Consider the following 14,142-nt stretch of genomic DNA (forward strand, 5'->3'; position numbering starts at 1 on the left):
CTAGGCTGCGTAGGTTCAGGATATAAGTTACCGAAGCAAAAGAAAGGCCCTCGAACTTAGGAGAGGGCAAGGCAAGGTAACACCCTCCCCCCACCCCCACCTCCCACCCCCCTCGCCCCCTGACAGAGAGGGGCACAGGAAAGGTACAGGCATCTCCCAAAAGTGAGAGCATGCCTTGTTCTCTTTGTGATCTGTTTTTTTTTTTCACACCCCTTTGTGGCTTTATTTTTCTCCTTTCTCATCTATCTTCTGTTTTTCCTTCTTTCTCATTTCTTGTCTTTTCTAGTTTTTCTTCTTTGTAATTGAATGAATTGCTATGTTTCTTGTTAATTAGAAAATATAATCTTTCCTCAATGGCTTTAAAAATTGCAGTAAAATTAATATAACATAAAATCATTTACAGGTATTTGTAAATAATTTTTTGTCAATCCAGTGGCATTTAGTACATTAACAGCATTGTGCAATCACTAACTCTGTCTGGTTCCAAAACATTTTCATTACCATATAAGAAAACTCCATATCCATTCCTCCCCATGCCTCCCAAGCCCCAGCCTCTGGCAACGACTAGTCTGCTTTCTGTCCCTGGATTTACCTATTCTGGATGTTTCATGTAAGTGGAATCATACAGTACATGACCTTTTATATCTGGCTTCTTTCATTTATCACCAAGTTTTTGACCATGTTGCAACATATCAATACTTAATTTTTATGAATGAATAATATCCATTGTATGGATATATCACTTTTATTTATTCAATGCTTTTACTATTCATTCATCAGTTGAACATTTTGATTGTCTCCACCTTTTAGCTATTGTGAACAGTGTTTTTTGTGAAGTGTTTGTTTGAATATCTGTTTTCTGTTCTTTTGGGTCTGTACCTAGGAATGGAATTGCTGGGTCATATGATAATTCTGTGTTTAACTCTTTTTCATAGCAGCTGTACCCTTTTACATTCTCACCAGCAATGTACCATGGTTTTGATTTCTCCACAATCTTGCCAGCATTTGTTATTTTTCTTTTCTTTTTTTGAATATGACCACCCTGTTAGGTAATATCTTTTTTTAAAAATTGATTTCAGAGAGGAAGGGAGAGAGAGAGAGAGAAACATCAGTGATGAGAGGGAATCATCAATCAGCTGCCTCCTGCACACCCTCCAGGAACCTAACCGTGACCACCAGGTTCATAGGTTGATGCTCAACCAGTGAGCCACGCTGGCTGGACGGTGTGAAGTAATATCTTATTGTGACTTTCCCCCTTCCCCAACTTGGGGATTTTTTTTTTCTTTAATAGCTTTTATTTTTATTTCTTTTGGTCAGTTTAACTTTATAGAAAAATTGAGCAAAAAGTACAGAGTTCCCATATATTCTCTCAACTTTCTCTTCCCCCTCAATTTTCCCTATTATTAACATCTTACATAAGTGTACTATATTTGTTATAATTGATGAGCCAGTATTGATACATTATTATTAACTAAAGTCCATAGTTTACATTAAGGTTCAATTTAACTGCTGTACTTTCTATGGGTTTGAACAAATAAATGAATAGTGACATGTATCTACCATTAATAGTATCATACAGAATGGTTTCATTGCACTAAAAATAGCCTGTGCTCCACCCTCCACCTGTTGTCCCTCTTACATCCCCTGAACCTCTGACAATCACTGATATTTTTACTGCCTCTATAGTTTTGCCTTTTCCAGAATTCCACATAATTGGAACCATACAGGATATTACCTTTTCAGATTGGCTTCTTTCACTTACCAATATGAATTTAGGTTTATTTTCATGGCTTGATATGTCTTTTTTTTTAAAGAAAGAGAGTGGAAGGGAAGGAGAGGGGCGGGAAGACAGAAAATATTGATGTGACAGAGACACATCAATTGGTTGCCTCCCACATGCACCCCGACCGGGGACAGGGATCGAACCTTCAACCCAGGTATGTGCACTTGACTGGGAATCGAACCCGTGACCTTTTGGTGTGTGGTCTGATGCTCTAACCATTGAGCCACTGACCAGGGCCATCTTACCCATTTTTAAGTGTACTGTTGAGTAATACTAAGTACACTCACATTGTTGTTCAAACGATTTTCAGAACTCTCTTCATCTTACAAAACTGGAACTCTATACCCATGAAGCAGCTACTCCCCACTCTCCCTTCCTTCCAGCCACTGGCAACTACTCTTCTACTTTCTGTTTCTATGAATTTGTCCACACTCAGTACCTTATATAAGTGGAATCATATAGTATTTATCTTTTTGTGACTGATTTATTTCACTTAGGATTATATCTTCAAGGTTCGTTCATGTTACAGCTTGTATTAGAATTTCCTCCTTAAGGCCAAATAATATTCAGTTGAATGTATATACCACATTTTGTTTATCTATTCATCTCTCAATGGACACTTCAACCTTTTGGGCATTGTGAATAATGCTGCTATGAACATGAGTGTATAAATACCTATTCAAGATCCTGCTTTCAATTCTTTTAGGTATATAAATATGTGGCAGTATCCTTAGGTTTTGAGATAATATCTATGAAGTGCTGATCACTTACCTCATATTTAGTTATGCTTAATATTGCCATTATTATTAATAATTTTTAAAAAACTATAAATTATTAGGGGAGTTGAACATTATTTTAAAAAATATATTTTATTGATTCCTAACAGAGAGGAAGGTAGAGGGATAGAGTGTTAGAAACATCGATGAGAGAGAAACATCGATCAGCTGCCTCCTGCACACTCCCCACTGGGGATGTGCCTGCAATCAAGGTACATGCCCTTGACCGGAATCGAACCTGGGACCCTTGATTCTGCAGGCCAACGCTCTATCCTCTGAGCCAAACGGATTAAGCGAGTTGAACATTTTTTATTTAAAAACAAAACATAATTGACTTTTATATTTTATGAGCTCTTTATTTTTTCCCTCCTTTTGAGTACTTGGCTCTTAGAGCACCTCCGCATATAAGGTATTGCGTAAGAAGAGATCTTTCTGATGTAATTGCCATGGCTTCTTCCATGGATAACATTCTCATTTTCTTATTGGAATTACAGCTTGGGGCACAGTTTGGGTGAGATATTAGGGTTTCTTGGGTCAGGTGATTTAGGCTGGACTCAGAAAAGAACTTGTTTGACTCAGTGTCTCTGGCCTCTTTCCACAGAGGAGGAAGCTTGATGCTGTGTATTACTATATGCGCAGTTTAGCTGCCAGCAACCCTATCCTGACTGCCAAGGAGAGTCTCATGAGCTTGTTTGAAGAGACCAAACGAAAGGTGAGTGGGGTTGCAGGCAGGATCATTCCTTCCTAGGAGAATGTGTTTCTCTTAGTGCCTCTGTGTTCTTAAGGGAATGACTAAAAATTTGCTTAAGGGGGCTGTGCTGATGGGAGTCAGTCCCTATGCAGAACCAAACTCATCTTTAGAAGAACTCTCTGGGGTCCTTGAATGTGCATGTTCCATAGCATCTAGTTTATAGAATCAGTAACTTTTATGTGACAAAGCAGATGGTACTCTGCCCTCTCCCCCCCCCCCCTTTTTTTTTAAAGCTGTGCTATTTTGGAACTATGGCAAAATTTTTACTTTTTATAGTTCTTGGTCAACATACTCAGATGAGGTGAGCACTTGTCTTTATTAACTGAATCCCAGAAGAGTCTGAGCTTGTATGTTTGTATGCTGTATAGGCAGAACAGATGGAAAAAAAGCAACACGAGGAATCGGAACTGAACCCTGACCAGTGGCGGAAAGGAAAGAAATCTACTTTCCGGCATGTTGGAGATGACACTACTCGCCTGGAGATCTGGATTCATCCATCCAATCCCCGGTCCTCTCAGGGCACTGAGTCTGGGAAGGATTCTGAGCAGGAGAATGGGCTGGGCAGCCTGAGCCCCAGTGATGTAAGTTCCTGGAGGGATATAATCAGCAAGATGAGCTAACTAAGTGTGGGTGTCCTGGTACACACAGCTATGAGGCACTGTACAGTTACCTCACCACACTTCCTTTATCTCTATTATGCGCTTCCCTCTCTCACCACTATGTGGTACTGTAGAATTTTGTAAAAGTAATTATTTTAAATGAATATTTACTTATTATAGGATAAGAATTTTTTGCTGCTTTGGGTTTGAGCCATCATTATGATGCTTTAGGATTCTGTATGGGATTTTGGTGAAGTAAGGGGGAGAGAGCATAGTAGTTCATTGTGCCTTGAGAATAAAATTCATAGTAGAGTGGGTGGTGGCGTAAGCTGGGACCAGATCTTGAAGGATCATGCAGTAAATATTTGACCTTTATCCTAAAGGTAGTGGAGAGCTAGCTATTGAATGCTTTAAGTAAAGAAATAACATGTCAGATACGTATTTTAGAAATATAACTCTGGTTGCTTGTGAAAATTTGTTGAAGAGTAAGATTAGAAATAAGAATAGTAGGAGAATGCTATAATAATCTAACATGTGAAAAGGATCTGAACCAGGAAATGGCATTGGAGATGGGGAGATGTGAGTAGATATGAGGTAAATTAAGGAGGTAGAATCCAAAGGTGAGCACTGGTCTTTATTAGCTGAATGACATGAGAAGCTAGGGGAGAAGAGGGAGTTAAAAGTAGCACCTGGCCCAGTTGGTGTGGCTCAGTGGTTGAGCATTGACCCAAGAACCAAGAGGTCATTGGTTTGATTCCTGATGGGGCACATGCCGGGGTTGCAGGCTCAGTCTCCAGTAGGGGGTGTGCAGAAGACAGCCGATGGATGATGTTTCTCTCTCATCAATGTTTCTATTTCTCTATCCCTCTCCCTCCCCCTCTCTCTAAAAATCAATTTTAAAAAAACTTAAAATAAAAGTAGCACCGGATGTTCTGACTTAGAAACTGGGTGGATGATGGTCCTTTCTCTGAGACAGGGAATAAAGTTGGTTTTAGTGGAGTTGGTTTTAGGAGGAAGAGCCTAAGTTTAGTTTTGGGCATGTTGGAATTTCTGTAGGACATTGAACTAGAGAGTTTTAGAGGCTAACGGATGTCTGAAGCTAAGGAGAGTAGTCTAGGTCAGAGATAAAGATATTTGAAAGTATCTTTAAAAAAAAAAAGCTTTTTTTGATCCCAGAGAAAGGAAGGGAGAGGGAGAGAGATAGAAACATCAATGATGAGAATCATTGATCAGCTGCCTACTGCACACCACCCACTGGGGATCGAGTCCAAAACCAGGAATCGAACTGTGACCTCCTGTTTCATAAGTTGACACCCAACCACTGAGCTATGCCGGTCAGGCAAAGATATCTTTTTATAGATGAGAGTTGATTCAGTTACTTGAGGAGAAAACAATGATAAATAGATTAAAGATCTCAGAAAGAAAGGAAATAGATGGCAGGGAGAGGTCCTTGCAGAGGATGGGAAGGAAGTAGGGTTCAGAGCACAAGTGAAGGGTTTAACCTGAAAGAGGGTGAGAGATTCCTTGCCAGCAGGCGGACATCCCCTGAGGAACTGTGAGAGGGCACAGGCCAGGCTGAGGGACACCCTTCCCCCTTCCCCTCACACGAATTTTGTGCAACAGGCCTCTAGTATGATCATAATGCAGTGTGCCAAGTGCTATGATACAGGCAAGTGTGAGAAGCTGCAGGAGCACGCAATTAGAGCACCTAATCTGGGCATGGTTAGGGAAGGCTGAGATGAGGAAGCATTTTGCAGCTGAAGGATGATGTAAGGGCATTTCCACTCTGAGGCTTGAAAGAGGCATGAGGGCTTAGGGAACTGCAAGTAGTTCAGTATGGCTGGAGGCTAGGATATGAGAAGTGCTGTTGGTAGAGACTTGAGTCATTCTTTATCCCTTCCTTTCCTGTATCCCCACATCCAGTCAATACCAAGAGCTGTTGAATGTACCTACTAACAGAATTTTGAACCCATTTAATTTTCTCTGTTTCCACTCCCACCATCCTAGTCCAGGCTATCATTTTAGTAATCCACAGGCTATTGATAGAAGTTCCTAGTGTCATTTCCACATTTATTTCTGGCCCTCCTTAGGCCTTTCTTTTTAGACAGTAACCCAAATGAGCTTCTGAATGCACATTTCGGATCATGTCATTTCCCTTCTTGAAAGCCTTTAATTGTATCTGTTTGCTCTTAGAATTAGGTGCAAAATTCTTTGCATGTTCTATGGGCCCCACATAATTTAGCTTCTGCTGCTTCTAACCTTATCTTATACCTCTCTTCCTTTTTCTTTTGTTCTCCAGCCATACTGACTTCTTCCTTGAAGGGCCCAAGCTCTCTTTTGGCCCTTTGGCTGTTGCACATTCTGTCTGTAATGCTCTTCCCTTTTTATCAGTCCCATTCTTAACGTATCCTAAATCCTCAGCATAAGTATCACTTCCATTTCCAGGGAGGCTTTTCCCGATCCCTGAGCCTGCCTGTTTTCCCTTTTTAATGTCACATTTCTTATTAAGCAATTTTAAGTACAGTTTTGTTATTGGTTAAAGTCTCTCCCTTGCTAGATTCTAAGTTATATGAGAGTGGGATTTGTATCTACTTTTCACTGCTTTATCCCCAGTGCCTGCATATGGAAGATTCTAAATAAATTTTAATTGAATATATAAATGAGGGGAAGAACAGTGAGGGATGAAGCTGGAGAAGGTAGGAGGGGCCAGGTCCTTCATAAATATTGAGAACTTTGCATTCAAGTATTGAGAATTTTAATATGTTAAGCACCCAGCCTGTTTTGTCTTCCGGATGGAAAGTATAGTGTCAGTCACCCGGTGACTGACTGGGCGCTTAACGTGTTAAGCAGGGCGATGATATAATCAAATGGTGTAATGATCACTCTTTTCTGTACTTCTAGTATTGGAAATATTGTTTGTTTTTTAAAAGGAATTTTTAAAATTGCAGAAGTAATCCAAATTCATTGTATCTAAATCAAACAAAAATATACTTAAAGTTTAAAGTGACAGTCTCTCATATTCTTGCCTTCAGAGATACCACACTATTAACTGTTTGCAGGAGGTTCTTCCAGACTTTTCTGTAAGCATTGATGAGTATGCATACATATCTGTAGACACATGAAATATATGTTTTTAATAAAATGGGATTATACTACATATACTAATCTGCAGTTTGCTTTTTTAAATTATCAATTGGACATAATAGTTAGTTCTGTAATGTAACACATTTCTAAAAATCACTGCACTATGCAAAATCACACAATAAAAACCACAGAGCTTATGTGGAAAATGGGTTAGGGAAATGACACTCAAGAACTTCTGCAGTGACATTAAAAAAAAAAAGATATGAATCTAATAAAACAGTTGTACAATTTTATACGTTTATTGGTTAAGAAATAATGTAAGTACTATCTTGAAAAAGGTAGGAAGTTTCCTATAGAAGTGGGCTTCAGAAGGATTGCAGCTTCTGAGTTATTGTGAAGTGAAGGAAGGAGGGTTATCTGATATTAGGTGGGCAGGTGTAACACCAAATGGGGATAGGTGTGCCTCATAACATGAGTTCATGTGGTGAACTGCGATAGCTGTTTGTGTATTCCTATGCAGCTTAGTTCAGTTGGGTGCAGTTTTCTGTGTTTATCTGGTGTTTCTCATGAACAACATCACACATAAGCAAATGTAAAATTTGTGTTATGGTCATATTGTTCCCTAATACGTTGATCACAGTGGCATGAATTCACATTTTCAAAACAAGCAGGATAGCAGTTACTGACTATATTTCCACTGTCTAAGAATATCTTTTCTTAATATTTCCTTAATATGGCTACATGATATTCCATCGTGAAGATGTATATCATTTATTTAACTGGTGTGTAATTTAAATATATGCTTTTCATTGTTTGTTCATTTTAGTTGTCCTTTTTGGGTGATTAGCCATAATAGGAATTGTTCCTTTGACAACTCCTATAGTTTCTAGCATAAACTACTAAAATTGAGATCTTTGAATAAGAAACAGAAAGTTTGGCTTCAGATGGTTGTTAGTAATGATAGTAAAACCCAACTAGTCTGTTATCTCTCTGCCAAGGATGGGCTTTGGATCTCTCTCTGAATTTGAATGCCTACAGGAGGAAAGCTTGTGGGTTGTTGATTTTCAGCCTTGAGATGCAGTTGGGTTGAGCATGCAACCTGGGGAGGGACTGCCAACCTCAACTGTAAGTGGCATCTTCTTAAACTATTGAGACTCCCATTTAAACTCTTACACTAGCAATTAGGCCACTCAAATCTAATGTCACCAGGGTTCCAGCTGTTCCTTATTTAGTGGATGTGCCTTCTGCTATACCTCAGTTCCCTTTGGAAATCAGAAGAGAGTACCGCTTAGCAAATGAGTTGTTGCTCATAGGAAGTTAATTAAGGATATTAAATTACAGCATCAGAAATAATTTTCACACTTGAAAAGCAAGGGTTTCTGTTAGAACTGCTGAGGATTTTCTCAGACATGATTGTTCTATTAAATTTTGGATAGTATATAATGTGTGTGTCTCCTGTGGAAGAATGAACAAATGAAAATGGGAGCTTTGGATAGATGTTTGTCTCAAACTTCTTGTGTTCTGGCATGATTTGGTTTACCATTTCTAGCATTTTCCCCAACCAACTGTGACTTTTGTACCTACAACATGCTTGGTGCTATGTGTAGAAATGTCTTCAGGCAAGAGAAATGTCATTGTATATTTGGCCAAGTTCTTACCAAACCTTCTCTTTCACTCCTCTGAATGTATGTTTTGGGGTTCATACTGGACCATACCTCAGTAGCTCCTACTGCCTGTTATTTGGCCTCTCCTTATTTAACTTTCTCAGCTTCTTTCACCCACTAAATGATATTGATTGCCTTGGTCTTTAACTTTTATTCCTTGTCATTCTGTCACATTTCATTATTTATTTTATATCCTTGCATAGTATCTGTTTTCAGGACTTGTTCAGATACAAAATTTAATGCAGTCAGTCCTGAGTTTTTGGAGTAGTTGTGTTCTGGGTCCAGTGCTTAATGAGACTAAAGTTTAGAGTACCTGTCCTATTGTGCCAGCTCTGTGCTAGGATTGTAAAAATGAATATGACATCAGTATTTCCTTTAAGAGCTTAGAGTCCAGTGCATGGGTCAGTAAGCCTATTCTTTAAAAAGGCCAGATAGTAAATATTTTAGGCTTTGCAGGTCATACAGTCTCTGTTACAGATACTCAACTCTGCTGTTGTGGAGCTAAAGTAGCCATAGACAATACATAAATGAATAAGTATGGCTGTGTTCCAGTAAAAGTTTATTAACGAAGACAGGTGGCAGGCTACATTTGGCCAGTGGGCCTAGTTTGCCAGCATGTGGTCTAGTGGAAAAAATCTATCTATCTATCTGTCTGTCTATCTATCTATCTATCTATCTATCTATCATCTATCAAAGCCTAAGTGACCGTTACGACTAAACAACCGGAAAGACCAGTTGACCAGTCACTATGATGTGCACTGACCATCAAGGGGCAGATGCTCAATGCAGGAGCTGCCCCCTGGTGGTCAGTGCACTCCACAGGGGGAGTGCTGCTCAGCCAGAAGCTGGTCTCATGGCTGGCGAGAGCAGCTGCCGCAGAGTCAGGAGCCTCTCCCAATTCCGCAGCAGCTCTACCAAGCAGCGGCAGGCGCAGCATGCTGGGATGAGCACGAGCAGTGCAGCACCCAGCTCGGGCTCCTCCCTGGCCACCTACAGCTTGGCGCACTGTTACATCCCTCGGGGGATATCTGACTGCCGGTTTAGGCCCAATCCAGCTTGCAGGATCGGGCTTAAACCAGTAGTTGGACATCCCCTGAGGGGTCCCAGGTTGTGAGAGGGCGCAGACCAGGCTAGGGATCCCGTCCCCCCGCAAGAATCTGTGCACCGGGCCTCTAATGGCTCCATAAACGGAATATTTCAGTATACAGTTAATTATTGTTATTTGCAGCACTTAATATGTTCTATTAAGTTGCCACAGACACTGAACTAGTGAATACTGAACCATTGCTCCTAAGGAAAGTACAGGTAAGATTCCTGTGAGCCTCTGGATATAAGAATTTCATCAATATACAACCTTGTTTTATGTATGTGTTTTGTTTAACCCTACCAGACCTGAGGCCCTGAACCTAACTGTTCCCTATACCTGGGCTCCTGAGCATTAAAGAAAAAAACCAACATGATATAGAAAAATGTTAGTTACATGCAAACAAGTGGTTAGAATAAGGTGGAACTTGGAGACATTGTAGAAAATAGGTCTAGGCAAAGTACTGAAAATTAGGTACAGCAGTATAGCAGCAGATTCGAAAATTACTGAAAAATCGGTACAGTGGTCTGGTAGGGTTAAAGACACCCTATTTAATACTAGGGGCCCAGTGCACGAATTCGTGCACCTTGAAAGAAACTGCGCCGTGAGGCTGTGGTGGGCACAGGGGCGGGTCTTGGCCCATCCTCCATGCCCCCACCCGGTCCCTCCTGCTGTGGCCCCCGATCTCCTGTCTCCTGGCAGCCCCACTCCCGTAGCCGCTGTTCCCAGGCGCTGATGGCGCCGGCCTCACTTGCACCCGCTGACGGTGTGGAGCAATTGGGGTGTGAGCGGGACTGGCGCTGTCAGAGGGTGCGAGCAGCAGCTGCTGCCTCAATCTCCCCTCAGGAGCAGGGGGAGGTGGAGAAGCCCTTGGGGCTGGCAGCCGCCGCTCACACTCGCCGCTCAGCTGATGGCGCTGAACAATTGGGACCAGCGCCAGGCGCTGGCAGTGGTGCGAGCGGGGCCGTCGCCAGCAGCGGGTGCGAGAGACGGCTGCTGGCCCCAATCACCCCTCAGGAGCAGGGAGAGGTGGAAAAACCCTAAGGGGCGATTGGGGCTGGCAGCCACTGCTTGCACTTGCTGACAGTGCCGAGCAATCAGGGCCAGCACCAGGTGCCAGCAGCAGGTGCAAGTGGTGGCTCTGGTGCTGGCAGCAGGTGTGAGCACTGGGCTGGACCGAGGCATACAGGAGTAAAGAATTTTCAGTAACCACCAGAGGCTTTCCCTGATGACAGCGACTGGCGCCCCGCCTTGGTCTGGCTCCCCCACTCACCTGCTCTACCATCCTGCCGCGGCCTATGCCCATCATGTTCCATGCTCTGCCGCCTGCTGCTGACGCCTGCCATGTTCCATGTACGCCCTCTGGTGGCTGATGGTCAGCACACATCATAGCCACCGGTTCAGTTTTTCTGCCATTCGGTCTATTTGCATATTAGGGTTTTATATATATATAGATTTATTTCAGAGAGGAAGGGAGAGGGAAAGAGATAGAAACATCAATGATGAGAATGATTGATCGGCTGCCCCCTACTGGGGAATTGAGCTCGCAACCTGGGCATGTGCCCTTGACCAGAATCGAACCTGTAACCTTTTAGTCTGCAACTGACGCACTCTCCACTGAGCCAAACCAGCTAGGGTTACCTTCGCTTTTTTTCAATTTTTTATTTATTGAATTTGGAGAGAGAGAGAGAGAGAGAGAGAGAGAGAGAGAAAACACACGTTGATTTGTTGTTCCACTTATTTATGCATTCACTGATTGATTCTTGTATGTCCCCTGACCAGGGCCTGAAACCAAAATCCTGGTGCTTTGGGAATGACACTCCATCCAACTGAACTACACAGCCAGGGCACCTTTGCTTCCCTTAAACCCCCAACCTCACTCCCTAATATTACTAACGGACTTGAGAGATCTTTCCATGAACAGTTACCTGTAAGTCCATTGTATCTTTTTAGAGCAGGGGTGGGAAATTTTTTGTGTGTCAAAGGCCATTTGGATTTTTTTTTTTTAAATATATATTTTATTGATTTTTTACAGAGAGGAAGGGAGAGAGATAGAGAGTTAGAAACATCGATGAGAGAGAAGCATCGATCAGCCGCCTCCTGCACATCTCCCACTGGGGATATGCCCGCAAACCAGGTACATGCCCTTGACCGGAATCGAACCTGGGACCTTTCAGTCCGCAGGCCGACTCTCTATCCACTGAGCCAAACCGGTTTCGGCCCATTTGGATATTTTAACATCATTCTTGGACCATACAAAATTATCAACATAAAAATTAGCCTGCTGTATTTGGTCAGACATTTAACTCACCCATAATGCAGGACCAGACCAAATGTTTTCTCCGGCCTTATATGGCCCACAGGCCAGATGTTCCCTACCCCTGCTTAAGAGACTGGCAACTTGATAGCTTTCATTAATTTTATCCAGGCAGGATAGTGCAGAGGTTAACAGCTTGGGCTTTAGAAAGTTCTAAGTTCAAGTCCTAGTTTTATCAGTTATTAGCTGTGAGATTTTGGGCATTTTCCTTAACCCGGTGGAGCTTTAGTTTCCTAATGTCTAAAATAGTGATAATGGTAGACTAAATGAGGTAATGCATGTAAAGAAGGATGAGTGGCATATTGTAACTTTGTATATATTGATGGTGGTAATTGTTACTTACATACTTATATTTTTGTTATAATGATCTTTTAAGCTATTAGACTTATTTTTGCATTTTTTACTGTCTCTGACCAAAGTGAACAATGAAAATAAACGTGTATGTAATTCACACACTGATAGCCCACATTCTAAATTCAGACCTATTTTTGAGTAGAGTTTTATATAATAATGAAAAAATTTTTATTTTTTTTTAATATATTTTATTGATTTTTCACAGAGAGGAAGAGAGAGGGATAGAGAGTTAGAAACATCGATCAGCTGCCTCTTGCACACCTCCTACTGGGGATGTGCCTGCAACCAAGGTACATGCCCTTGGCCGGAATCGAACCTGGGACCTTTCAGTCCGCAGGCCGATGCTCTATCCACTGAGCCAAACCGGTCAGGGCAATAATGAAAAAATTTAAACACGTACGAGAAAGTAACATAATGATCCTTCATATACTTGCCACTCATTCAACAGTTATCAATGTTTTTCCACATTTGTTTCAACTTTCCCTTCTCTCCACCCCCATTGAAGTATTTTAAAGTGAACTCTAGATATCACATCACTTCACTGCAGCGCTACATATTAAATTTAAATAGACACCTTTTACATGTAAATGGACTTTTTCTTACCACATTGCCATCACCATGCCTGTTCTTGGCATCATTCAGTATCTGATCTATATCTTCATTTCCCAGACTAACAAATGTCTTATAATAGTTGGCTTTGTTCAAATCAAGATTTACATGCTATGTTTGATTGTTTTGCCTCCTAAATCTCTTTAAAAAAATTTTAAAATATGTTTTTATTGATTTTAGAGGTAGAGGAAGGGGGTGGGAGGAGAGTGAGAGAGAGAGAGAAACACTGATGTGAAGAGAAACATTGATCCGCTGCCTCCTGCACACCGCCCACTGGGGATCGAGCCTGAAACCCGGGTATGTGCTCAGAGCAGGAATCCAACCATTGACTCCCTCATGCATGGAACAATGTTCAACCAACTGAGCAACACCGGCCAGGGCCTAAGTCTCTTTAAATCAAGAATAATCCTGCCATCTCTTTTAAAAAGTTCATGTCATTAGCTTGTTAAAGAAGCAAGTTTGTTGTCCTGTAGAATTCTTATATTCTGGACTTGTCTGTCTCCCTGTTGTGTCCCTTTCTCCCCCATATTCCCGTAAGTGAGGATTAGTTCTAGAAACTTGGTTAGATAAGGTTCAGTTTTTTTGGCAAGAGTACTTCGTAGGTGGTGCTGTGTGCTTTATTTTGCACTGCATTAATAGGCGTCTGATAATCTTATTTTTAGTGATAATAAGACTAATGATATGGTTCAGGTGGTATAAATAGTGGATTTTTGTTTTCTGTTAAAATTTCAGTCAGTTGGTAGCTAATCACAAAATAATCAAGATCTGGCAATGATTTGCTAGATTTGAGTAGCAGCTACCCCCTTTTAAAGGGGCTTATGTTCTTTAGTTTGTCACTAGCCCCCAAAACTCTCCTGTACTCGCACATTGCTCACTTAACACCACCTATGTAGGCATTTGATCTTGTGATCCATGCCACCAAAATGGATTATTGCAGTTCAGGTTTTTATGTTTTTTTAAAAAAAGTATTTTTATCGATTTCAGAAAGGAAGGGGGAGAGAAAAGAAACATCAATGATGAGAATCATTGATTGGCTGTCTCCTGCACGCCTTATTGGGGATTGAGCCTGCAACCCAGGCATGTGCCCTTGACTGGAATCAAACCTGGGACCCTTCAGTCTG

At 41.4% G+C, this 14,142-nt stretch overlaps 1 protein-coding gene across 1 annotated transcript in view; it reads left to right on the plus strand.

Moving 5' to 3' along the window:
• SMG6 (SMG6 nonsense mediated mRNA decay factor) overlaps positions 1 to 14,142 on the plus strand; it is a 214,777-nt gene that overhangs the window by 15,697 nt on the left and 184,938 nt on the right. The window contains exons 7-8 of the mRNA XM_081109365.1: positions 3,161 to 3,271; positions 3,679 to 3,891. Coding sequence (XP_080965491.1) covers positions 3,161 to 3,271; positions 3,679 to 3,891 — 324 coding nt within the window. The remainder of the gene's footprint in view (positions 1 to 3,160; positions 3,272 to 3,678; positions 3,892 to 14,142) is intronic.

Source organism: Myotis nattereri, assembly GCF_964212035.1.
Source record: "Myotis nattereri genome assembly, chromosome: 16".
Lineage (NCBI taxonomy): Eukaryota > Metazoa > Chordata > Mammalia > Chiroptera > Vespertilionidae > Myotis > Myotis nattereri.